This window comes from Rhinopithecus roxellana, chromosome 14, assembly GCF_007565055.1.
Source record: "Rhinopithecus roxellana isolate Shanxi Qingling chromosome 14, ASM756505v1, whole genome shotgun sequence".
Lineage (NCBI taxonomy): Eukaryota > Metazoa > Chordata > Mammalia > Primates > Cercopithecidae > Rhinopithecus > Rhinopithecus roxellana.
The window spans coordinates 79530452-79556923 of NC_044562.1; the positions used below are offsets into that span (position 1 = coordinate 79530452).

Genomic DNA, 26472 nt, shown 5'->3' on the forward strand with positions numbered 1-26472 from the left:
AAACTGCTAAAGCAGTAAAACTCTTGATACTGTAAACTTATGTTTACAGTATCATATGTTTGCTCAGGTTTTAGCAAAAAGGTATGTAATTATGGAAGAAGAATGTTGTTACCGAGAACAGGAAATAAAGACACATTTTCTTGGCTTCCAGGATGGTCATATTATGAAGTTACAATTTCAGAGTTTCATATGTTAGCAAAATGGGAGAAGATGATGCTTCTACACAAAGATTATCATCACATGTACCTGGAGGAAACCCATAACAGTATGAGCAAGATTATTTCACAGTCATTATATGATATAATCATATAAATACTGATTCAAAATAACAAGGTATTATTAAGACAAATAGTAGAGAAAACTACATTTTGAAGAACTGATGTAATGTTCCCAGATGATTTGATACAATAAAATTCAGAATCAGAAAAGACCAGCATGAAAGCCAGAGAAAAAGGTGACTGAAGGAATTTACAATGTTTATCTTGATGAAGATAACAGGAAAGGGGGGAGTAAGAATTTTTTTTTTTGTTTTGTTTTTCGAGTATTTGCTGGGCTGAGGTACAGAACAGGAATTAGACACTGTATATAGTTCCAGGGTCAGAACTAGGACCAAAACGCAGAAAGTATTGGGAGGTAAACTGTGACAGCCTGGGGCAGAACTCTCTAATAATGGCCGCTGTGCAACTGGAAGGGACTGTCTTTAGAGGCGCAGGGTTTCCTTCCACTGGAATTATTCATGCGGTGGCTGAATTATTTGACAACAAAGGTCTCTTCCCACATCATATTCTACTTATCTCTCAATCCAGGGAAGACTGTGAACAAGAAAAAGCAAAGCAAGGGATTCTGTGGTGAGGCTGTGGGCAGTGTAGTGATGGGCTAGAGGAGGAGTTGCCACTCTCTTTATCCTCCCCTCCAAAATAGGGTCATTAAACAGGTCAGCAGGGCCAACAGCAGCATAGAGTGGATATAAAAATTGCACTTTCTGGGGTAAGTCATGTCCTAGGAACAGCAAGGCCAGGCATTGGCTGGAAACATCTACACAGGGAGACCACAGAGGACAGTGATATCATCAGGAAGGAGCAGTGGAGAGTTCAGTTTTGGTGGCCCGTGTGTAGGAGGGTTGCATCCCAGATGTCCTCTGGACAGAAATAATCAACACTCCCTTGGATAGCATCCCAGCTTGGAGAGAAGAGGAAAGGGCTGTGCAAATGTGTCTCACCTCTTGGCTTATTAGACAGGATGAAGAGTCCCCAGGCAGGACGAATGAGTCAACCTAGGAAGCAGGCCACAGATAAAATATAGTGTGACGCTAAGAGGTGGAAATGAATTAAAGCCAGTAGAGGGCAGTAAATGAGGAATGTGACAAACACAAGTTCGCTTCGTTAGAGTTATGTGCTGAAGATGATCATCATAAAATCAATAGCCAATCGAGAAATGGTGTGGGGATGACTGAATATCCACACACACAAGAATGAACTTGGATACCTACCTTCCACCATACACAAAAATCACCCCAAAACAAAGCATAGGTCTAAATGGAAGAGTTAAAACTAGAAAACTCCTAGGAAAAAAAAATAGGAGTAAATCTTCATGACCTTGGATTTGACAATGGTTTCTTATGACGTCAAAAACATGGGTGACGAAAGAAAAAACAGACAAACTTTATCAAATCTAAAAGCTTTTGTGCTTCAAAGGACATCATCAAGGAAGTGAAAGACAACCCTCAGTAAGGGAGAAAGCATTTGCAAATTATATATTGGGTAAGTCCTTTATATATCATATACATTATTATATTCATCATTCAGATATATAATCATACATAAACTTTGACAACAATAAAAAGACAAATAACCAAATTACAAACGGGTAAATAATTTGAAATGCAAATTAAAACTACAATAAGATACCATTTAATACTCACTAAAATGAATACAATACAAAAAATAGTAAGTGTTGGCAAGGAAGTGGAGAAAGTAGAACTTTCATACATTGCTGGTCAGATGTCAAATGGTGCTGCAACTTTGTAAAAGAGTTTGGTGGGCAGGATGCAGTGGCTCATACCTGTAATACCAGCACTTTGGGAAGCCTAGGCTGGAGGATCGCTTGAGGCCAGGAGTTCAAGACTAGCCTAGGCAATGTAGTGAGACCCTGTCTCTACAAATAAATAAATCAGCTAGGTATTGTGGCACGTACCTGTAGTCCTAGATACTCGAGTATCTGAGGCAGGAGAATCACTTGAGCTTAGGAGTTCAAGGCTGCAATGAGCTATGATGGCACCATTGCAGCCCAGCCAGGCCAACAGAGCAAGACCCTGTTTTTTTTTTTTTTTAAACTTTTTGTCCTAGCTCTAAAGAAAAAGAACATTTGGTAGTTCTTCAAAAAGTTAGAGTTACAATGCAATCCAGCACTTCCATTCCTAAGTATATGCCTATGAAAATTGAAAATGTGTATTCACACAACATCTTGTATGCAAACATTAATAGCAGCATTATTAACAATAGCCAAACAGTAGAAACAATCCTGAAGTCTGTCACCTGATAAACAGATAAATAAAATGTGGTATATCCATACAATAAAATATTATTCACCAATAAGAAAGAATGAAGTACTGATACATGCTACAACATGGATAAACCGTGAAAGCATCAGCAAACGGAAAGAACTCAGTTATAAAAGATCACATATTGCATGAAACCATTTATATAAAATGACCACAAAATGTAAGTTCACAGAGATAGAAAGCAGGTTAGTGATTGCTAGGGGATTGTAGCAGGGAAGAATGAGGAGTGACTGGCAGTGCAATAGGTTGGTTTACAGCAGCATCAACACAAATACATCAGTAATGAATGCACTGTGCTATGATGCTGTCACAGGAACTTTTTAGGTCCTTTATAATCTTGTAGGATCACTGTCATATACACGGTTCATCACTGGCCACGAGGCGTAGCTATATGGTACATGACTGTATTTCCAGAAGCTACAATTTGCTTTCTTTACTTATGGTGAGGTTAAATCTTTCTATAATTTTGTCATTTATATTTTTCTGAACTGTGCCAGTTCAGAGCCACTCCAAATACTTCTATTGAGTTATTGTTCTTTTTTTCTTACTCATTTCCTAAGAGGTCTCTCTTTTCATGTTAAATAAATAATCTCACTTAACAAGCCAATACTTACATAACAATTACTATGAACCTGACATGTTTCTTAGCTCTACAGAGACATAAAATCACTTAATATTTACAACTATGCTGTGATTGGGCATCATCATCATTTCTATTTAAGAGATGAGGAAACTTCAGCACAAAAGTGTTAAGCAGTGGAGGCAGGATTTGAACCCACGCACACTGGTCCAAACGTCCCAACTAACCAGTATACTCTCCTGACTCGTACGGATGTAGCAAACAGCAAACTTAAGAATGTCAACCAAGATACGCAGACCCCAGAAAATGTGTAGAATCTGGTCACTGTAAAAGACTGTGATAGGTGTTCTTTTCTGGAACTCCACTGTCCAGTAAGCGAGCCACATGTGGCTACTGAGCACTTGAAATGTAGTTAAACTAAATCTAGATGTGTGGTAATGTGAAATAGACACTGAATTTCAAAGATTTAATATAAATTAAAAGAATGTAGATACGGGCCAGGCGTTGTGGCTCAAGCCTGTAATCCCAGCACTTTGGGAGGCCGAGACGGGTGGATCACGAGGTCAGAAGATCGAGACCATCCTGGCTAACACGGTGAAACCCCGTCTCTACTAAAAAATACAAAAATCTAGCCGGGCGAGGTGGCGGGTGCCTGTAGTCCCAGCTACTCCGGAGGCTGAGGCAGGAGAATGGTGGGCACCCGGGAGGTGGAGCTTGCAGTGAGCTGAGATCCGGCCACTGCACTCCAGCCTGGGCGACAGAGCGAGACTCTGTCTCAAAAAAAAAAAAAAAAAAGAATGTAGATACTCAAAACTTTTTAATATTAATGTGTTGATAATGTTAAATAGTATTTTCGGCCAGGCACGGTGGCTCATGCCTGTAATCCCAGCACTTTGGGAGGCCAAGGCGGGTGGATCACTTGAGGTCAGGAGTTTGAGACCAGCCTGGCCAACATGGTGAAACCCTGTTTCTCAAAAAAAAAAAAAAAAAAAAATTACACCGGGCGTGGTGGCACGTGCTATAGTCTCAGCTACTTGAGGCCGAAGAATCACCTGAACCTGGGAGGCAGAGATTGCGGTGAGCCGAGATTGTGCCACTGCACTCCAACCTGGGCGACAGGGCAGGTTTTTTTAAGACTCTGTCTTAAAAAAAAATACTATTTTGAATATACTGAGTTAAATATGTTATTTAAGTGAATATCACCTTTCATCTTTAAAAAAAAACTTTTAGTATGACTACTAGAAAATATTGTGTTACTACAAAGCCTGCATTATATTTCTGTTGGACAGGGTTGTTCTAGAAGGATGTATTGTGACTGGAAGAGAAGTCTGGAGGAGTAGTGCATAGTTCTTAAAAGGCTAATCATGGTGCATGCTGTCTTTGAGGACCATGGATTGATGATACAACAGACAATAAGCCAACTGTTACTAAACCCATCAACTACCAATATTCTGATGACTCATGATGAATTCAAATATAGTCAAGAGGAACCTGGAAGGTATTGTTGGTGAATACAAAGAAATGGGTTGAGAACAAAAAAGAATATAGGGCAGGGGAAATAATTTTGTTTCTTCTACCTAAAGCACAGTCTTTGAAGGAGAAATAGGTCTATGAAATGCTTCTTAAAACTAAAGTCTAATCTACCTCCATTACACCTTACCCTCCACAGGTGAGTCGCTATTTCACACAAATACTCTATTTGCTATAATGTATAATTTAGCCAACAGAGTTGCTCAGTAAGTGCAACAAAACTCTTTAAATATTGATAATCCATCTATGTTACCTATGTCCAGTAAATATTTGGAAAAAAAATTTATAATCTCTGGCCTCCCCCACCCCATACCCCAAATTATAAACCAGAATATTAAAAGGACTTGTAGGAATTCAACTGCAAGGACCCCAAGCGCAGCCCTATGTCTAACTGAATTATCAGCATTACCAGTACCATCCCAGTGCTGGTAACGCAGCAAATGCCCAGTAAATTTTCACTAAATACACACAGAAAATGGTAGTTCATTGGAATTTTAAAGTCCACGCCTAAACAATATGGAAAACGCAAAGAATGGATATTCTAGACTGGTAAGCTTACTGTTGTAGATGGCTAATCACACAGATGGGGGCAAGTACTTAGAATGAAGACCCAGGAGTCAGCAAAGGTTTTCTAAAATCCAGCTTCACATTCTTTTCCTGACTCTGCCTCTATCTGTGCAGGGAGTGACTCAACAGAATAAATCCTGAATTCCTGAAGACCTTTGACAAAACTCTTTTATATACCTTAACCAAGGTGGGGAAATAGCAGGCATGACAATCTAACAGTTAGAAGGCTTAGTAATGAGTAGAAAAATCATACAGGAAGACTGGTGTTTGGGGGACTGAGGTCAATCTAAAGAAATTCTTCAGGGGTGGACCAGGAATCCCTCTTGGTCAACATTTTTCTTCAGTAAGTTGGAAGAAACATGAAAGGCATATTTGCCAAGTAACACAAAGCTGGAAGAGACTTTGGATATAATTCAAAGACTATTTGGTTAGAATGGTATATAGCTAATGAAAATTACCTAGGATAGTGGTTTTCAAACTTTAACATGCAGCAGAATCATCAGGAAGGCTTATTAAAACACATTGCCAGGACTCATCTCCAGAGTTTATCACTCAGTGGGTCTTGGGTGGGGTCGAGAATGTGCATTTCTAACAGGTTCTCAGGTGATGCTGCTGCCACTAATCCAGGGACAACCCTTTGTGAACCCGTGGTACAGGAGATTCCTGTTCTATACTTGTTTGCAACACTACAGTTTCTTTCTTAATTCCAACCTTCATGGCTGAGGTTCCTGAGTCATATTCTAGACTAGTGCCTTCTATGACAGATGGCTTTCTGTAACTTCAGAACCCATGCAAGCCACGTCCTTTTCCAACTATTCTGTGGAAATCATTAGTGAAGAGTGCCACCCTCTTCTGGAAGAAGAAATCAAGCAGTTTCTTGAGGTATTCCCCTCCCCCAACATATTTAAACCTCTAAATACTTATGGTAAAATTCAAAAGGAAAATGGTTCAGAAAGCTTATTTGGAAAGGGTGGCTCTATTAGGAAGAAGACCGGCATACTCACCAGAGAGGAAATATACCCAGTCGTGTGGTGATAAAAACCACGGCAAACATAACAAACAGGAGATCACACATTTTCTGAAACTTGGCATAATTTGCCATTTTGGCAGCCTATGAAAGAAAGGAATGTGACATATTAATGTAGTTATACTGATAATAAAAAGTTTCTTTCAATATGCATGAGTCTGTTATAAGATATACTTTATCAGATGCATAAAATTGCCTGTGACTGAAACGTCATACATCATGCATCAGCATTTATAAATTACCCACAAGCTGAGTGAGAGGCAGCATTAGCCGTTAAGTAGAATTCCTGACTGTTACAGATTTAATAAAATATTCAGCAACCTGAAAAATTCAATTGTATGGTTGATTTCAGAAAAACAGAGAGAAAAATAAGAAATTCTTACATCATAGATGATATTAGCAAGCCAGAGACACCAAAACAGAAATCTGGTATAACAGTTCAAACAGAAGTGCTGGATAATCCTTTAAACCTTTTTATGAATCTCAAATACTGAGGCCACAAACTTTATATAGAATATATGGAGCTTTCTGTGTTTTTCTTCCTTTCTCCTTAAAATTATAGGTTTTCTCTAAACAGGCACAAGGAATACTCTGGGAGATGCTTTTCTGGCTTATTCTCATGAACTTAAAAATGAAGAGAAAGTGTCAAGATCATGTCATTTCAACTAATCCATTTAGGTAGAATTTTCAAAGTTACATGAATGGGTCATTTTTAGATGAAAGCCACTAATGCTCAAAGGGTCTGTGAAAAGTACTCTCATAATTTATGACAGCGATTTAAGTGAAGACTTTTTATATTATAAATTAGGGAAGAAATCACATCCCTTTCTCTACCATCTGCTTTTTTACAAATGATTCTAAAAACAGGTGAGACTGAAAACATAATTTTGCTTAATCATCTCTTTTTACATTTTTACATAGAATTCACAGCACCTACACACAGGGTTATAAATTGATGACGTCTTCTGAATTTATAACGTTATTTTCTACTTCTTGGAAACTTAAATTAACTGAGTCAGATTTGAAAAGATTGTTGACATTATCCACAGAAGCTATAATTTAAAAGATTTAAATAAAGCGCAAAGCTATGAGAGGAATGTATTCCTAAGGGGAAATATCTATTAACTGGGTGGAAGTTAGGATTATAAGCTTTTAATTTCATGAACACTTCAGGGGTAATACCATAAATTATGTTAAAAGGTACCTTTTACTTTCTTCTGGCTAGGTAAATCATGAAATTTTTCTTTTACATTTTTTCACCAGTATTCAATAAATAAGCTTTAAACACAAACTTTTCAGAAATGTCTGGGCCATAAGATAACATGTTGAGGAGGTGACAGGTGACCTATCTCATTAATTGAATACTCTAAGTGTTATTTATTTTTATAATGTTAAAGAGAATCTAGGTGATGAAGAGACATTTGTTTTTAAGCCACATGACTGAGATTTCTGAATTTTTTTTTTCTGGATACAAGTGGAACTTGATTAGAAATTTTCTGAATCTACCCCATGGCACTACCAAGCATCATGCCAGCCATTTCCACAGGCAATGCAGTTGGCTAATTGTACAGGATTGATTGTACAGCCTTAGGTTGCAGCATAAATTTCTACATTCAAGCAAACTTAAGATTTAACCAAATGGTAACTCATTTCCAGGGGATTGCAATATAAGCAATCTATATTATTGATTATACTTATATTTCTTTATACTAATTATATTTCTCCTATTAAAAATACATTGAATAGAGGTTAGCTTGAATCACTTAAAAATCATAGCAACAAATTATCATTTGACTTATCTAGCCCATTAGGTCTATTTTTCTATTTTATAACATGAAAGGACCAGAGTTTTTTTAACAAAGTGCTGTATATACCTCAAACCTTAATTGTCTTTATAGTAGATTCAAAATTTATAGCATAGAATTCTGCTTATATTGCAATGACAGATCATTATTTGAGGGTATGTCTAGTCTACATTCATAGTATAGTAATTGCTTCAAAGGTGGCAAAACAAAGCACTTAAAGCAAAATGGTGGGCCTAAAGGAAAAAAAAAAATCAGAATTCAGATCAGATTGTAAGTACCATTTCTACATAGGCTTTGTACTCTTATAAGGTAATTCTGACCAGTTATATTAATTTCTTAATATAAAATGCAAAGACTTTAATGATTAACATTATTGAGTATGACTCTTCACGGGAGCCATAGTTAAAAGTAAATATCACATCACAATTTTCCTTGGGATTTTACCTTTTGAAATATGCTAGAACATTTTTATTTATTTTACCACTTTAAGAATTCTAAATAATAGTAACCAATTCATATATAACCAATATTTCCACAGATATTCTTTATACTTTCATATATAGAAAACATAGTTTCTACATAAAATTTGCAATTCGTATGCACTTTTCACTGTAAAAACATTAGGAAAATGTGTATTGGCAATAAAAATGATGACTCCTACTTAATTTTACTGGGATGTAAAACTTCCATCAGTACCCAAACCGAGTTTTACAAAATTTCCCAATAAATCAGGGTAAAAGTTACAACACACCAAACAAAACCTAATCAAATAATGATTTTCCTTTGTAAAAACATTCATTTCTTAAGTATGGATTAGTAAAGGTTTTCAGCATTTTATTAACAATTTTTTTTTGTATAAAAGTTTACATACTGGCCGGGCGCGGTGGCTCAAGCCTGTAATCCCAGCACTTTGGGAGGCCGAGGCGGGCGAATCACGAGGTCAGGAGATCGAGACCATCCTGGCTAACACGGTGAAACCCTGTCTCTACTAAAAATACAAAAAAACTAGCTGGGCGAGGTGGCGGGCGCCTGTAGTCCCAGCTACTCAGGAGGCTGAGGCAGGAGAATGGCGGGAACCCAGGAGGCGGAGCTTGCAGTGAGCCGAGATCGCGCCACTGCACTCCAGCCTGGGTGACAGAGCAAGACTCTGTCTCAAAAAAAAAAAAAAAAAAAAAAAAAAAAAAGTTTACATACTAATTTAAAATCTCATTTTCACCAGTTTAACCTACAAAGAAACACTGCAGTTTCAAGGCAGTTATTTACTATTGTACCCAAGCACCATCTAGCATAAATAACATTGAAGAGTTAATGAGATTAGGGACTTCCTAAATTTTGGATTTTGTATTCTTAAAGATGAAAGAAAACTTTTACCTCCAGAAGAGCATCAGCCGAATCATGAAGACAAAGGACCAGCGTTCCTACTCGGGCCATATTGTTGACATATGAAAAGGTAATCAAGAAAATACATACAAGGTGGTGCAGGAACATAATGCCAAAGTCCTTGAGGAAAGAAAAATCAGCCATATTAGAGTTTAGCAACATCACATTTCCATTTAGCCATTCAGCCACTGAACCAGTACTTACTAAGAATCTCCACAAGCCTAGCACTGAGGATGAATAAGGTATAACTCTTATCCTGTGGGAGTCCATCACGTGTTGGGAGAGACACATAGGAGATCGGTGGAAGCCCAAGATCAAGGCTCTGGCAGATTTGGTATCTGGAGAGGGCCCACTTCCTTGTTCATAGATGGTGACTTCTAGCTGTGTCATCATATGGCAAAAGGGGCAAAGCACTTATTTAGGGCCACAGGAGATAGGAGGAAATCAATGACTACCAAGAATGCAATCAAGCCAGGACAAAGACCATATCATAAAGAATGCTTTGTGGCCGGGCACGGTGGCTCAAGCCTGTAATCCCAGCACTTTGGGAGGCTGAGACGGGCGGATCACGAGGTCAGGAGATCGAGACCATCCTGGCTAACACGGTGAAACCCCGTCTCTACTAAAAAAATACAAAAAAAAAAAAAACAAAAAAAAAAAACTAGCCGGGCGAGGTGGCGGGCGCCTACAGTCCCAGCTACTCGGGAGGCTGAGGCAGGAGAATGGCGTGAACCCGGGAGGCGGAGCTTGCAGTGAGCTGAGATCCGGCCACTGCACGACTGCACGCCAGCCTGGGCGACAGAGCAAGACTCCGTCTCAAAAAAACAAAACAAAAAAAGAATGTTTTGTAGCAAGCCAAATAATTTGAAGCTATGGGAGAAATCACTACAGAATTTCAAGAAAAGAAGGGTACTACTTGCATTTGAACCTTTAATTTTTTATTTTATTTCATTTTATTTTTGCTCTGTCACCCAGGCTGGAGTGCAGTGGTGTGATCTCGGCTCACTGCAAGCTCCACCTCCCAGGTTCACGCCATTCTCCTGCCTCAGCCTCCTGAGTAGCTCGGACTACAGGCACCCGCCACCACGCCCAATTAATTTTTTTTTTGTATTTTTAGTAGAGACAGGGTTTCACCGTGTTAGCCAGGATGGTCTCGATCTCCTAACCTTGTGATCCGCCCACCTCGGCCTCCCAAAATGCTGGGATTACAGGCGTGAGCCACCGTGCCCAGTGCATTTGAACTTTAGGAAGATCTTTGGGGCAACAGTATAGGTTTAACTGGACCACTTCTCTGCCTACTAAATGGTTGGGGCTTCAGAACGTACGGTTGTATCTTTGAACAGAGTGTGGCATCTATGAAGGGACAGCAGGTTAAGGTCAGAGGAAAAGGGATCGTATGGCTCCCAGCCCGGATGGTCCACTGCCTACAGAAGGGCTGATAAGCCACATAGCAAGGTTAACGGTGGTGCTGTGGTCTAAATATTTGTGTGCCCACCAAATTCAAGTTAAAATCGTAATGCCCAAGGTGATAATGTTAGGAGATGGGGCATTTGGGAGGTAATTAGGGCATGAGACCAGAACCCTCATGAATAGGATTAGTGTCCTTGTAAAAGGGACCCCAGAGAGCTGCTTTGTCCCTTTCACCATATGAAGACACAGTTAGAAGGCACCATCTATGAACCAGGAATGGGCCCTCATCAGATACCAAATCTGCCAGAGCCTTGATCTTGGACTTCCCAGCCCCTGGAAGTATAAGAAATCAGTTTCTGTTGTTCACAGGACTCCCAATCTACAGTATTTTGCCACAGCAGCTCAAATGGATTAAGACGGGGGTGATGGTTTTCTGTTATCTCAGATTTCTTGGAATGTGCATCTCAGTGTTAGCATCCTTCTCCCAGAATATGCCTGTTGGGATACTAAAATAAGAATCCTACCATGTTGGCTTTTCTGATAGGACCTACACAAACAAGCCCTGAATTTTTAAAAATTGTTTTATGTTAGATTCAGGGGAGTACATATGCATGCTTGTTACTTAGGTATACTGCATACTTGTGGGGATTGATGCCCTGAATTTTAATCATTATCTGTCCATAGACATTAGAAAAAAATATATCTTGCAGAAATAATAGTAAATTGACCATCCTTATTTTGGTCAGCTTCAAGGGAACCTCATCTTGGCCTCAGTGAAGATTTTTTTTTCTGATATTATCTCTTGACTATCTGGACCTGGTTTGTTGTGATATGGAATTTCTGTTGCTTAGAAATATAATCTCTCTTTTACTCATACTTTTATCTAATCTATATATCTCTCTCAGAGTAAGTCTGAATTTCTCTGAGACTTAAATGCCAAGACTGACCCTAATGTTGCTCTATTTGAAGCCTCTGGAGGAAAAGGACTATTCCCCAGAGACCATTCATCTAGGGTAGATTTATTTGAATCTCTCTCTCTAAGGGAGAGAGCGTGAAAATGAAAAGCACGAAAACTGACGTATGAGCAGATCCTGATTATGAAAAAGCACAGTATGTAGGTTAAATCTAGGGGAATAAACCCAAATTTTTATCTTGAAAAGTCAATATTCATATGGTCATTTATTCATTAAAAACAGTGACTGAGCATTTACTATGCTCTAGACAGTTCTAGGCTTTGAGGAAAAATAAGTAAGCAAACTAGACAAATACTTTTGCCCTTGTGGAACTTGTATATTCTAGTAAGGGAGAACAGACAAAAAGTATAAGTAAATGATCTCTTATAGTAGAAGGTAAAATTGTGCTATGGGGGGAAAAAAGCAATCATGATAAGAAAGGTGAGGAGTCCTGGTTGCTGGGGGAGATACATTATAATAGTACACAGAGGGGCCAGGCCAGGGCAGGTCTCTCTAAGAAGGTGTCTTAAAGATGATGAGGAAGCTAGTCTTATAGATAGATGGGGAGAAAATATTCAAGCCAGAGAAAACAACCAAGGCAAAGGCATTATCCATCACGGTCTTTCTATCCTGATGTGTTCAAGGAATAGTGAGGAGGTGAGTGTGGCTGGAGTCAAGTAAGAAGGAGAGACGTGTAGAAGCCAGAGCAGCAACATTATAGATTATAGATTTTAAAAATTAGTAGCTTCTTTTTGTCTATTACCACTATTTTAAAAAGATATTTTAACTTTGTTGAATAGAAAGTAATCACTCTGCTATTTAATCCCTGATATGTAACTGTTCTATGTATCATTTGTATTCAGATCTACATTGGGAGGTTTAAGGGTCAAGAATAAAATTATTTCTGAGGTTGTAAGGACTTAATTTTATCTGAGGTTGTAAGGACTTAATTTTATCTATCACATTGGAATAGGTACAAAGCACTTATAAATACTCTCTAATACTACTCGTCATGAACACGAAACAGGACTAGGTTTTTATTCTTACAGATGTCTTCATAAACTCCTTCCTACAACATTCCTTTATGAGAATTCCTCTTTGTTCTGAGAATCAGTGTGGGCGACAGTGCTAAGGTGGGTGGATGTTCTGCCAAGCTGAACATCTGGTTTACAAAGGCAACAGCAACCAGATTAGGTAGACTCCTCGGTTCCTTGTGAATTCAACTTAATCTTCTACCCAAGGGGAAGGAGGAGGCCCTAGTGGTATCTCTTTTTCTAAATTGCCTTGTACTTTTCCTCTGTGACCCTTTAGCTCTCATGGCTTCTGCCCTGGTTCCTGATTCACTGGGTGATAGAGCCACTTTCTTCTGGACTCCCACTTACCTATCCTGGACCCTCACTTACCTATCCACCTTTCCACAACTCAGAGAGGCCTCTGTCTCTAATTTCTGTTCTCCAATTCAGTTCAGTTATTATTGTTTGATTTTTCTGTGGTTAAGGCAATTTCTAAGTTAAACACAAGTACAAGAAAGTTAAAACCAGGGTCTTATCAACAGGACCAGACTCCTGAAAAATGTAGGTGTCTTGAACAATTATGGAGCACCTATTTTGTAAGAGCCAATCTGTAATCCAACTCATATCAATTTTGTCATTTTTGGTAGGGTAATTGCCTATTTATCTATCTATCTATCTATCTATCTATCTATCTATCTATCTATCTATCTATATTTTTTTTGAGACAGAGTCTTGCTCTGTCACTCAGGCTGGAGTACAAGGTGCAATCTCAGCTCACTGCAACCTTCGCCTCCTGGGTTCAAGCCATTCTCGTGCCTCAGCCACCCAAGTAGCTGGGATTACAGGTGTGCGCCACCATGCCCAGCTAATTTTTGTATTTTTAGTAGAGATGGGCTTCACCATGTTGGCCAGACTGGTCTCGAACACCTGACCTCAAGTGATCCACCTGCCTCAGCCTCCCAAAGTGCTAGGATTACAGGCGTGAGCCACTGAGTCTGGCTATCTATACAACTAAGAGACTGGATCAGGTTATTTTTATGCTGTCAATTCTATAATTCTAGGCTTCATAGTTATGGTAATTAAATAATATTTGAAGTCTTTACTAATTTCATATTTGTGTATGTGTGGCAGAGAGACTGTGGGAGAGCCCACACATGTGCCCTCTTTATTTAGCAGCTGAGTAGCTGTTGATGTCACTACAGGTTAGGGTCTGAAAAGTCAACTTCAACAACTTTAATTGCTTAAATGATTCTGTCTACAGTTTAGTGAACAAGTCCGGAGGTTATTTTCTTCCCTGGAAAGTGCCTAACATTTATGGACAACCATACATATTGATTTATTACTAGGATAAACAGTATATTAGTTTGCTAAATGAGGTCAGATAATTTAAGAAATGAAGTGCAATGATTTCTCGTATTTTCAATTAACCTAGTCTCCAAACAGCATGACACATTGATGGTAGATTCCACTGTCAGGAGAATCATGTGTCTTCCAACAGTTAATTCTAACTGCCCACGGCAGAACTGAGCATTGAGAATGCAGTGGCTAACCTACCACTATATTCCTTCATCTAGACTCACATTTACATCTAGTTCTCAGCTCAGGCAGAAGAGAAATGATGACCATACTTTGAGTTTAACAAGTGATTATGTACAGGTGCAACTTACCAGTTTTACCTACTTCTGAAATTCTGATGTCTTTGCAGTTAGTACCTAAGGTTTTCTTAAATCATTAGACAATACCAAAATGCCTTAGACATACAATAAAAATTGCACTGATAACATTTTCCACTGAAAGATAAAATCTGTTCTCTCCAAGCTGTTACTTATTAGATTCCATCATGTGGAGTATAGTATTCTACCAGATAATAACTACTTCAAAACAATGGATCCATTAAAGTAGAGCTTACCTGTCAACTAATATTTTAAACTGTTTCTTAAACATAATCAAATGAAAACACACACTGCTTAATTCAGAAATTCAATGAGTTTATATTTGCTATGCTTAATACACAGATTTCAAAGTTTAACCAGCTGAATACCTAAAAAGAACAATACTTTCCACATTTTCTATTGTTCAGCTCTGAATGATTGCTCTTGGCTCACTGAAAGAGAACAAGGGTTTTTCTCTATTTAATTTTAAAATGAATAAATATAAATCGATTAAAACACTTATGGAGGATTAGTACCATTTTATAATGAAGTTTCCTGAGATGTATCTAATATAACGTCAATAAACAACCCAATGGCCTTGTCAATACAGCACAGCTCCTTTAAAAATAAGAGCCTTGTTTTTTAGACAAAATTTGCTTTGTAAAGATGTGTTTTGCATATAAATCACCTGGTCCTAGAAAACATTTGTTTTATTACTGAAGGATTCACAGTTATGCCCATGGCAGAAGACCAATTTTCATTATAGTCCTATCTGTATGAATATGAAAAAAGAATGAAAAATGGATTTGTCATCTTTTACATTTCTGCTTCAGAATGCATTATACATAATAAAATACCTTTAATAAAGGCCATGCAATCATTATTTTATGTGTTACTCACATCCTCCTGACCCAACACATTTCTTTGAGTAGGCACTGAATCTGGTCCAAATAACCATTTTAAACAAATTGCCAATTTGGATTTTATCAATGCAGGGTAGAAAACTTCCATCCTTATATTTGCAACTGCTGAAAGTGATTAGTGCGCACACAGACACAGTCATGGCCGAAAGAACATTAGCATTTTAGGTTGAAATGTTTTCCTGCATTTTTCATAACTGCAATTAAGGAGAGAGACTGTGATTTCTTACTGGTCTTCAGACTGAAGACTGATGCCAAAGCCTTTATTCAAAACAGACTGGCCTGGACACGTGCTTTACTTGCGTCCTCAACCTCCTGCTATTCGGCCATATTGTTTCTTGACATTTCACAGCCATTATCAAGGGCTCCTTCTATGTTCCCTGCTTGATATTTACCCTAATGTTGACCTTTACTTCAGTAGCTTTGCCTATGTTAATTATCAGAGACAAGGGGGAAAAAATCAAACATGGTTGTCACTCAAACTTAATTAGAAGTCTGAAATAAAATAATTCAAGGAAGAGCCATCCATTTTAGTATTAAAAGCTGGTAAGATAATGCTGTTTTTTCCTCATTACATTTTCAAATAGCATTTAGGAAACCTAGAAAACTTTCTTAGTCTGTTCTGTGTAGTTTTCACATCAGAAATTCCTGGGTACAGGTAAAATTCCAGCTACCTGGGCTCCATCCCCAACTGTTAGAATGAAAATCAGCATCTTTAATTCAGTTCTCTAGGGGAATTTTACGTACAGTAAAATATTAGCACCAAACATCCAGAGGGATCTACCTCTCATTGAGACACATATCTGAAAGTCTATATAACGCAACTCCCTTCACAATGATCAAACTGTAGAGAATCTCTGAAATAATATTGTTTTCAGGAGGCACTACAAATTCATCTTGATGTACATGCCTTTACAAAAATAAAATTCACCCATTTTTCATTAAAAATAATACATACACATACTATAAACAGGAACTGTCCCCTAAATTCTCATTGGCTGGATAATATATTAATTTTATGCAATCTCTTTTGGGAATAATTTTTGCAACTGATTAAGAAAAAATATTAGTGAACCTCTTTATAAAGGGAATTTAGAAGATCAAAATTTTAATTAAAGGCTGATTTAGATGTGCACAGACATGAGGAATATGAAATACTTCTGAAGTGCAAGAAAAAGGCTCTTCTCCCTCAGATGCAAATGATGCGTATGAGCTTTCCTGAATTTAATAAAATTAATAAATGTGTAATCTAACTAATATGAATAGAAGTCAGGTAATAGCACCAGGTTACTCAATGAACTGATTTTCAGACTCTCTAGGAAACAGAAGAACAGCAGCATAGCTTAAAGCTGATTTCATTTTATGGCAACTGCAGTAATAATAGAAACCCCTCATTAAAAAACAAACAAACAAACAAACAACAGTTCTCTTATTTGAAACTCCAAGGCACTATGACTTTTTACAGAGTAACATGTTTTTCTTTTTAGGGATCAATAACAAACAGTTTTCCTTTCTCTCTTTGTGATTTTCCTACCTTGGCATAAAACTCAGAATGGGGGTAGAAGTGGACTTTAAGCATGTAACTTGGCAACGTGCTAAAGAGAGCAGCTACTCAGTCTTCATCTCCATTTTAGAATGAATAAACAGATGGAGACGGTGAGGATTTCAGACAAAATTTACACAAATCAAGAATAATCATAAGCAGCTTTTCCATTAAGGGAATATAAAGATATAATAGCTTTTCAGCCTTTGGAGATGGGTAAAGTCCTGATAATCAGGATGAATATATATAAAACCTCTTAAAGAATATCAAGGCTGGGCGCGGTGGCTCAAGCCTGTAATCCCAGCACTTTGGGAGGCCGAGATGGGTGGATCACAAGGTCAGGAGATCGAGACCATCCTGGCTAATGCGGTGAAACCCCGTCTCTACTAAAAAATACAAAAAACTAGCCGGGCGAGGTGGCGGGCGCCTGTAGTCCCAGCTACTCGGGAGGCTGAGGCAGGAGAATAACGTAAACCCAGGAGGCGGAGCTTGCAGTGAGCTGAGATCCGGCCACTGCACTCCAGCCTGGGCCACAGAGAGAGACTCCGTCTCAAAAAAAAAAAAAAAAAAAAAAAAAAAAAGAATATCAAAACCCCCAAATAGTATACTAACAAATCTTAATATTAAAACTAATGTGTGCAAATAAATCACAAAATACGTCCTTAAGGCAAAAATGAAATACAGTACCAGAAATTCACATCAGAATAATTTGCTGCTTTGTCCTGTCTTATGGTGGGTTCTAGAATAAATAGCAGTACAACTTCTAAAGCTTTAATAATTTGGTTAAAAAACAAAACAAAGAAATAAAAGACTAAAAAATTGTGTAGAATTTTGAGACAATGGCTAAATAATAAAAGTATATTTGGGGTGATTTATAGAAATCAGTTGATTCTGGGTCTCTCCCCATTAGATAATTTGAGGAGAATCATAACCTTCTCTTACCAACTCATGATGTGAAGAGTTCCCGTAAGTATGTACAATCTCCCACAATTTATTTAGTTGTTCTGTTTCAACTGGCTTTGAATTTTGGCTTACTCTAAATAAGAGTTGGTTAAATGGACCATTTAAAGAAAGATATTTCACATAAGGCTCTTCAAAACTCCAACTAGAACTCACTTTTTTCTTATGTATAGCCTATGCACCCTAAGGTAAATATCTACAGGAAAATGTAGAAAGGAATGAAGAACTGTGACTTATTTGGGAAACGTTTGTGCCATTATAAAGTGGAGGAGTCCTGGCAGGAATGAATCAATTATTCCCTTCTCCAAAATTCAGTCTGTGAATAAAATTTCATTCACATTAGATCTAGAGTTGAATCTATTTCAACACTTTTTTCCCAATAGATTATAGATTTTTCTCCTTTTGGACTAAATGTATACACATTTAGGTCCTTGAGGGGGATAACTGTAACACACAGACTTCATTTTAAAAACACCAAGTGCCATGAAATTAATTGGTTTAAAGATGTTGAATTTACTATGGTTACTATCAAAATGTTTTTATAATGTATACTGATGTATCTGACATCCCCACTGTCCATCAAATATGCACAACAGGTTATTCTACTTTACAGCAAAGATAGGCAAAGGGCTAGATGGCCAGATTTGGGTTTGTAAATAAGGTTTTATTGGAACACAGTCACGCCCATTTGTTTACTTACTGTCTATGGCAGTTGTCTTGCTATAGTGGCAGAGTTGAGAAGTTGCAACAGAGATTACATGTCCCCCCAAATTAAAATATTACCTGGCCCTTCACAGAAAAGCTTTGTGACCTGCCTTAGAGTCACATCAAAGGACATGTGGGAAAGCATCATATTGGAAAAGTCATATTATCTAAGATGTGGCAACTGCATAGGCTCATGGCTAACTTCACCACATTTTTGTCAGACCAAAAAATGTGGAAGAGATTTAATTTTCATAGCTGTCCTGATGTAATCCATTAAATATTACTCTCAACATTCAGATAAACTATAAAAAAAGAGAACCAAAAAAATTCTCATGATCAAGTATAACCAAGCTTTCAAACAATTTGAAAACCAAGGAGACTTCACAGGCTTTCAAAAGTAAGATGCTTGTTTGGATTCAGTATTGTTTTCTCTACTGCTAGATGTGCCGTTACTTTATGGCTTCTAGAAACATATATAAATGAAATAACCATTGTATAAGCAGAGTTTACCCAGTCTTTCTCCCATGCAACATTTATGGTCCCATTTCAAGATCAAGAACTCATAATCTTGTCTACTGTGAATTATTTAGTTAATATTTAATCTTTAATTGATTTTATCACCATGGAAAAGGACACAATAAAATTTTATTTGCACAATAGAAAACAGTAAGATAGTGCTGTTGATTAGCTTCTGATGGGCCTGGCCAGAGCATGGAGCTTGATTTCCAATGCCTTGGAGTCCTCCTTCACGCCTTCCTTCCTCTCCTGATCAAAAGCACACTCTCCAAATGCACTCTGCTTTCAAATGATGTAGATATTTTCTTAATGATACATGTCTTTTTATTCACTGAACTTTAGATCCTCAGAAGCTCTCTATTACTATGGGCCTTGCTAAATCACAAGTGCTTGGAGATGAAGGTCTTTGTACTACACCTTCTGGGTTCTGTTTAAATTACCCTTGGCTCAGTCACACTAGTTTGCACAGCTTTTAATGGGGAAAGGTCACTTCTGAGACATTTAAAACATACTCAACCTAACAGTCTTAAGTAATACAAGGGTTAGCAGAATTAACTCTTTTTTTTTTTGGCAATAATCCCCGGAATAGAGATAATGGTAACCCTTTATGATATCAAACAAACCCATTTGGGCTGAAAACATCCAGAATGATCAGTAGGGGGCAGATTGTGTTCTACTAAAATCAGAAACATCCCAGGACTCAAAAGCCATCATCCATTTACTATAAAGGTCTTGAGGCCTAAATTGACAATGGGTAACCAGGGACTCAATTTTGTGCTTTAGATAGAAGATGGAAAAAGTCTCCCTCAGGTCAACCAGGTTGGGATGGCATGTAAATTGTCAGGAGGGGTTTGGGGAACTCTTATTATCCTCAGCCTTATCCTCCACATTCTAACTCTTCTTTCTTCAGCTGCCTGAGCTACCCACTCCTGACTCCTCACAAACATACAGAATTCTAGCTGCAGAATTTCCTGGAAGCTGCTCCTTGTCTCTATGCAGACCTCTGGCCACGCAGGTTTTTTTTTTTTTCTTCTGGCTGTGATGCTTGTGTTTTCTCCTCTTTTGGCTCCTGGCCCCATCCCACCTTGACTACCTGGTGAATTCCTACTTACCCTCTGATTTGCCTAATTCTCATGTGCCAAAGGCTCTTCTGTCTGATATTGTCATTTATTCTTAACAACAACCCCATAAAGCAAGTATGACTTTGAAACTCTATTTTACATAGAAACTGAGGCACGGGATTTGCCACATCATTTTCCCTAGTCACACGGTGAGGATGGGCTAAGCCAGCTCTGAATCCAGTTCTGTGTGACTCCAGAGCTCAGGTATCTAACTACCATAGCAGGCTGCTTCTCAGAAATGGACGTGTGAGGAAAATGTCTCTGAGGAAGGAGGCAGGAAAGAGGGAACACTCTGGAAAACACATATAAGTGAGAAACTAACAAACAGAACAAAGTCTACTCCTGGAAGACAGGAAAAGATGGGGATCAAGAACAAAGGTGCGGCCGGGCGCGGTGGCTCATGCCTGTAATCTCAGCAGTTTGGGAGGCCGAAGAGGTGGATCGCAAGGTCAGGAGATCGAGACCATTCTGGTTAACATGGTGAAATTGCCCGTCTCTACTAAAAATGCAAGAAATTAGCTGGGTGTGGTGGCGGGCGCCTACAGTCCCAGCTACTGGGAGGCTGAGGCAGGAGAACTGCTTGAACTCGGGAGGTGGAGGTTGCAGTGAGCCAATATCACGCCGCTGCACTCCAGCCTGAATGACAAAGGGAGACTTGTCTCAAAAAACAAACAAACAAAAAGAACAAAGGTGCAAGGGTGAGCCTTGAGTGGAAGGTGTACCTCTTCTCAGGAGGCCAATGGGAAAGACAGATGAATGGGTTTGTTTATATTTATGGGGATGGAAAGTGAAGGTGTTCATGACTTCAGGGAGAGAGATAGAGCTATAAGCAGCCAAAGTGGGTATTTTCCCAAGGCCCCTATAATTGACTTGAGAGAAACTCCCGAGAAGAAGCTGAATGACCAAACATCCCAAGGGACAGCAAGACCTCTTGAGAGAGGTGGGACTCCTGAGGACCCGAACTTATGAGCCCAGAGCCCAAGACCAGTAGCACTGCTTGGCTCTCTGTAATGCTGCAGCCCTCTGCAGCACATTGGAAGAAGAGGCTCCTGGTCATTACCTTCCTGCACCCTGAATTGCAGTATGTGGTTGAGTCTATGAGCACCAGGGCTGACCAGTGGCTGGTTATCTGGCCATGAGACCTAAAGATGTCTAAGAGCCTCTCCTTTGACAAGGCACGTGGATGCTTGATTGCCAGCGTAAGTCACTACTGAAGGCAGCCTTTGAATAAAATCCCATAAAAACTGCCCCATGAAACACTTCTTTTCCAGACAATAGTTCTATTGCTCTTCCACCAGTCTGCACATGGTGCTGGGTTGCAATGCTTTGATCACAAATGGTAGCTTATTAAAATGAGCTGCTCCTTTTCCCTGCTTATATTCTGAAGACACAGCAGTGAGAAAAAAACAGAACACAGGCGTAAGACTTGGGAATATCTGCCTCAGAGGCAACTGAACTTCAAGGGCAGAATACTGCAATTCCAATCATAAGAAGTTGCATAAAAGAGCAGCTTCACACCTTCGTGAAAGAGAGGTGAAGCGGCCATCCTGATTGTGTCTACAGGTAGCAGGAGTGAGGTTACAAGGAGAGAAGTCTACATCAATCCCCATCCCTGCTAGGGTGATCTGATGTCATCTGGTGTGATTCTAGCTTTTCAAGAAAAGAAAGAACACGCTGATGCAATGTGAGGCACTACTTGGGAGTCACTTTTTTTTTTTTTGAGATGGAGTCTGGCTTTGTCTCCTAGGCTGGAGTGCAGTGGTGTGATCTTGGCTCATTGCAACCTCTGCCTCTCAGGTTCAAGCGATTCTCCTGCCTCGGCCTCCTGAGTAGCTGGGATAACAGGTGTGCACCACCATGCCCAGCTAATTTTTTGTATTTTTAGTAGAGATGGGGTTTCACCATGTTGGCCAGGCTGGTCTTGAACTCCTGACCTCAAGTGATCCACCTGCCTCGTCCTCCCAAAGTGCTGGGATTACAGGCATGAGCCACAGAAACTGATCTGGGAGTCACATTTTTAGGAAAGACTTAAGAATATGCCAGACCAGCCATTTTCACACATTTTGGTCTCCCCTTCATAGTCTTAAAAATTATTGAGAACACCAAAGAGTATTTGTTTATGAGGGCTATATCTATCAGTATTTAATATACCCACTGTTAGAACTGAGACATTTAAAAAAATATTTAAAGCACATTTATTAATTTATTTTAAACAAACTCCATTACATATTAACAAATTTTTACTAAAAATTACATTTTCAAAAAAAATTGGTTAGAAGAATGGCTCTGTTTTCCATTATTGCAAATCTCTTTAATGTCTGTTTAATACTAGAGAGTTGGATTCTCGTAAGTGTGTATACATTTAATCTGTTGCCAGATGTTGTTTGGGTTGAAGTATTTGGTGAAAACCCAGTATCATGAAGATAGACAGCTGGAAAAGGAAGAAGTAAACTTAACAGTACTTTCAGATAGTTACGGATATTCTTCTTTGGCACTGTACTAAAATTTGTCAAGTCAGATACTCTTAAAAGTTGGTTGTAATATGGAATCTAAAACCATATCAATAAACTTTTTATATTCTGTTACATTAAAATCCATTGGTCTGTGAATGGATCTTTTACTCATGCATGATTTTATAACATCATGCATTAGTTATCTGGAAAATACTGATTCACTGAGTAGTGATTTTTTTAAGTAAAATATTTTTGAAAATCACATTTATTAATATCACTACCAATCTCATCAGAAATGTCAAGGATTGACAGGCTGTCAAGTTTTTGTTGGTACACATAAGCTTTCCAAAAATCTAATTTTTGCTTGAAAGCTTGAGTTTTATCACTGACCACAAATAATGTCAGTTGCTTTCTTTGAAACAATGTGACAAGCTCATTTTGTGCATTTTCAAGACAATGCCTGTCAAACACACAAGTTGGAATAACTACAGTTTATCATTCTTTTAAGTAAAAATGGGGTTCTATGAAAAAAAGTTCAGCTCAAAAGTAAAATAACTGCATTTTTCTTAAGACAGACACCATTGCATACCTATTTCCAATTTCATCACACACAATATTCTTTTTCAATATATACTCAAAGAGAGAGGTTTAATAAAATTAATACTGTTGGCCCTCCATTATCCATAGGTCCTGCATTCATGGATTCAATCATGAATTGAAAACTTAAAAACAAATGGATGGTTGTATCTATATAAATATAAAAACAGATGGTTATGTCTGAATAAGAAAAATGGATAGTTGTGAACATGTATAGAATGTACAGACTTTTTTCTTGTCATTATTCCCTAAGAAATGCAGTATAACTACTAACATTGCATTTACATGACATTAGGTATTATGTAATCTAGAGATAATTTAAAGTATATGGGAGGATGTGCATAGGTTGTACACAAATATACAATTTTATTTTATTTTTAATTACTTTTATTTTATTTTTTAGCGATAGGGTCTTGCTATGTTGCCTAGGCTGGTCTTAAACTCCTGGGCTTAAGCAATCTGCCCACCTCGGCCTCCCAAAGGGCTGCGATTACAGGTGTGAGCTACCGCAACTGGCCAAATACTACACCATTTTATATAAAAGACTTGAGCATCCATGAATTTTGGTATCCTCGGGGGCGAGGGGTGGTGGTCCTGGAACCAATTCCTCATGGATACTGAGGGACAACTCTAGTTTTTACTGCTTCATCAAGAGCATTCTCAGGTAAAACTGACATTTTTTTTTCTTTCTACAAGAGTGTGGCATGAAGGGTACAATGACTACTATTAGTAGTAGTTTGGTGCCACCACCAGCAATTTTGCCCATGATTACTTTTGAATTCTCAGTGAAAATGTCAACACCGTGAGAAAGGCAAATGACATCTTAGCACTATTATAAAAACAGTTTTGCCCTTGCAGGCCTCCTGAAAGGGCCTCAGGGATCGTCAGGGATTCAAAGAGCACATTTTGAGAGGTACTGATTTTGACAAATTATTTCCAAATATTGTCCTAGGAAATGATAACTAGCCATATTATTATTAACATCTGCGCCAGTCAGGATAAGCTAAGATATGCAGTGATTACAAAGACCTTAAAACCTCGGTGGTTTAAAACAAAGGCTTATTTCTTACTCATTACATGTTATCATTGGTTGGGGGCCAGGGGACTCTGCTTTCCTGAGGCACTAAGAAACCCAGGCTGACGGAGCAGCCCCTATCTCCAGTGTTACTAATCACTGTGCTAGAAGTGGGGGCTCTAGAGAGTCTCATGCCAGCAACTATAATACTCTAGCTCAGAAGCGGCTCAAATCAATATTGTTCACAGCCCACTAGTCATATGGCCCCACCCAATCACAAAATGGGAGGCTGGCTGAGAAGCACAATCCTGGGTGTGCCTGAGGGTGAAGAGCTGGCAGTATCTGGCAAGTGCCTTAATGACTACAAGGAAAGGCTACATTTATTGAGCATTTATGATGTGCCAGGCACTGTTCTAAGTACATGTACTACTTATCTACTTATTTACACTTACAACACACCCATGAGGTAGGTTATGTGAACTCCATTCTTTGGATCAGAAAACTAACGTACAGAAAGGTAAAGTAACTTGCTCAAGGTCACATCGAATTAGGAGTGGTGCTGGGCAGGTAGACAAACTCCAGAGCCCACGCCTTTAACCTCTAAGCCATACTGCACCCATAACAATGTTTTCCCCAGTCTAGGACAAAATGAGAAAAATAAGGACTTTTACTTAATGATAAATTTAAAGGATTGTCCTTTATTACAATATGTCCTTTCTCCCTTTCTGTTAAAATGTCCTTTCCTTTATGAATCAATGGTGTTAATGGTAGGTGCTTTTTGACTTTCCTTACTGGGTCATTATGTTCCAGTTACTGTCTAAGCTCTATTTGTCAAGTACTGTACTACATAGCTTTACGTACATTATTCTATGTAATTCTATTCCACGCTGCTTCCTCATAAGATTAAAACATGCATTTTCCTTTCCCCTAAAACTAACTGAAGCAGGCAAGATCTGGAGCGTGATACGGCCTCCAAAGGCATCTAAAGCACTTACAATAATGGGCTCCAGTTATTCTCCTGCAAAATGTCAGTAGAGAGCTTACACAAGCTCATCAAGAAGTTTCTTGCTAGACTTAATCACACCTCTCTGTCAGGAATCTTTTATAAGGTGTAGTGTTTCTCTCGGTTTCAAGACCAAAAGAGCAACAAGTTGATTTCACCAGCTGGGCCCTGGAACTCTGCCAGGGATGCTTTCCTGAGAAGGACTCTGAAAACGAGCAGAACTCATTGGCCAAAGGCCCAAGACTTCAAGCCAAACAGCAGCTTAGTTAAAAAGGACATAGGATTTAGACATAAGCAAGCTGTTCTGAGCTCCAACACGAAAATATTTATTAGCTTCCTTTGGAGATTTTAGATGGCAGGAGAAATGTTCATTGTGAACAGGTGCTAAAGGATAAAATTTTGATAAAAATTAAGCCTTGGGAAATAAAAGATATTTTAAACATCTTTTATTTTTCATCTAATCTTCCCTTGGGAAGATAATAGCATTTCTCATCACTGACTAAATAAGTACCAACTCTGGAAATGATTAAAAGTGAGGCAATGTGTTCTGTCACCATGAAGATGAAAAGTTCTCCCCTCATTTTTAAACTTCAGATTCTACGTGGAAATAGAGCAATTTAATAAAAAAAAAGATGCCAAAAAAGAAGAGTTTATGAGTACAAAAGCCATTTTAGAAAAATTCATGAATCCAATAAATCAAAACAAGTGATTGTTAAACCTATTTAAAGTACTGATTCTAAAAGTTTGAGGCATGCAATTGGAGCCAGTGTTTATAAATCCTGGTCCCTGTTTGAAAATGGCCATTGACACTCTTTTTGTCATTTAATATGGGAGCCAAAGAAACACTGTGATAACCCTTCTGTTAACAAACTCATGAACAGTCTTCTGAAGTAGATTTCAATACTGTATTGCCAATGGGTGTCTTCAAACATCCCTATCCCATCATAAAGAAGCAGGCTGTTTTTAGAGGGTTCAGTTAATAGTTCCAATACAGAAGGTGGAGAGTGCATCTGGCAGACAGAACGTGCCATAAATCCTCACTGATGGCTAGAACAGCAGGTCCTCCAAGTGGGGGCGTAATAAGGATGAAACTGCCAAGGACCCATGGGGCCATTCAGCAAGATGCAAAGGGGAAAAGCAAGCACTGCGGCTCCCTAATGAG

The 26472-nt window shown here is 38.5% G+C and overlaps 1 protein-coding gene across 2 annotated transcripts in view; it reads right to left on the minus strand.

Moving 5' to 3' along the window:
- CERS6 (ceramide synthase 6) overlaps window positions 1–26472 on the minus strand; it is a 324127-nt gene that overhangs the window by 49429 nt on the left and 248226 nt on the right. For both annotated transcript variants that reach the window (XM_010354405.2, XM_010354406.2), the window contains exons 7-8: window positions 9441–9569; window positions 6242–6348 (exon numbers count right to left, since the gene is read on the minus strand). In XM_010354405.2, the coding sequence (XP_010352707.1) occupies window positions 6242–6348; window positions 9441–9569 (236 nt within the window). The remainder of the gene's footprint in view (window positions 1–6241; window positions 6349–9440; window positions 9570–26472) is intronic.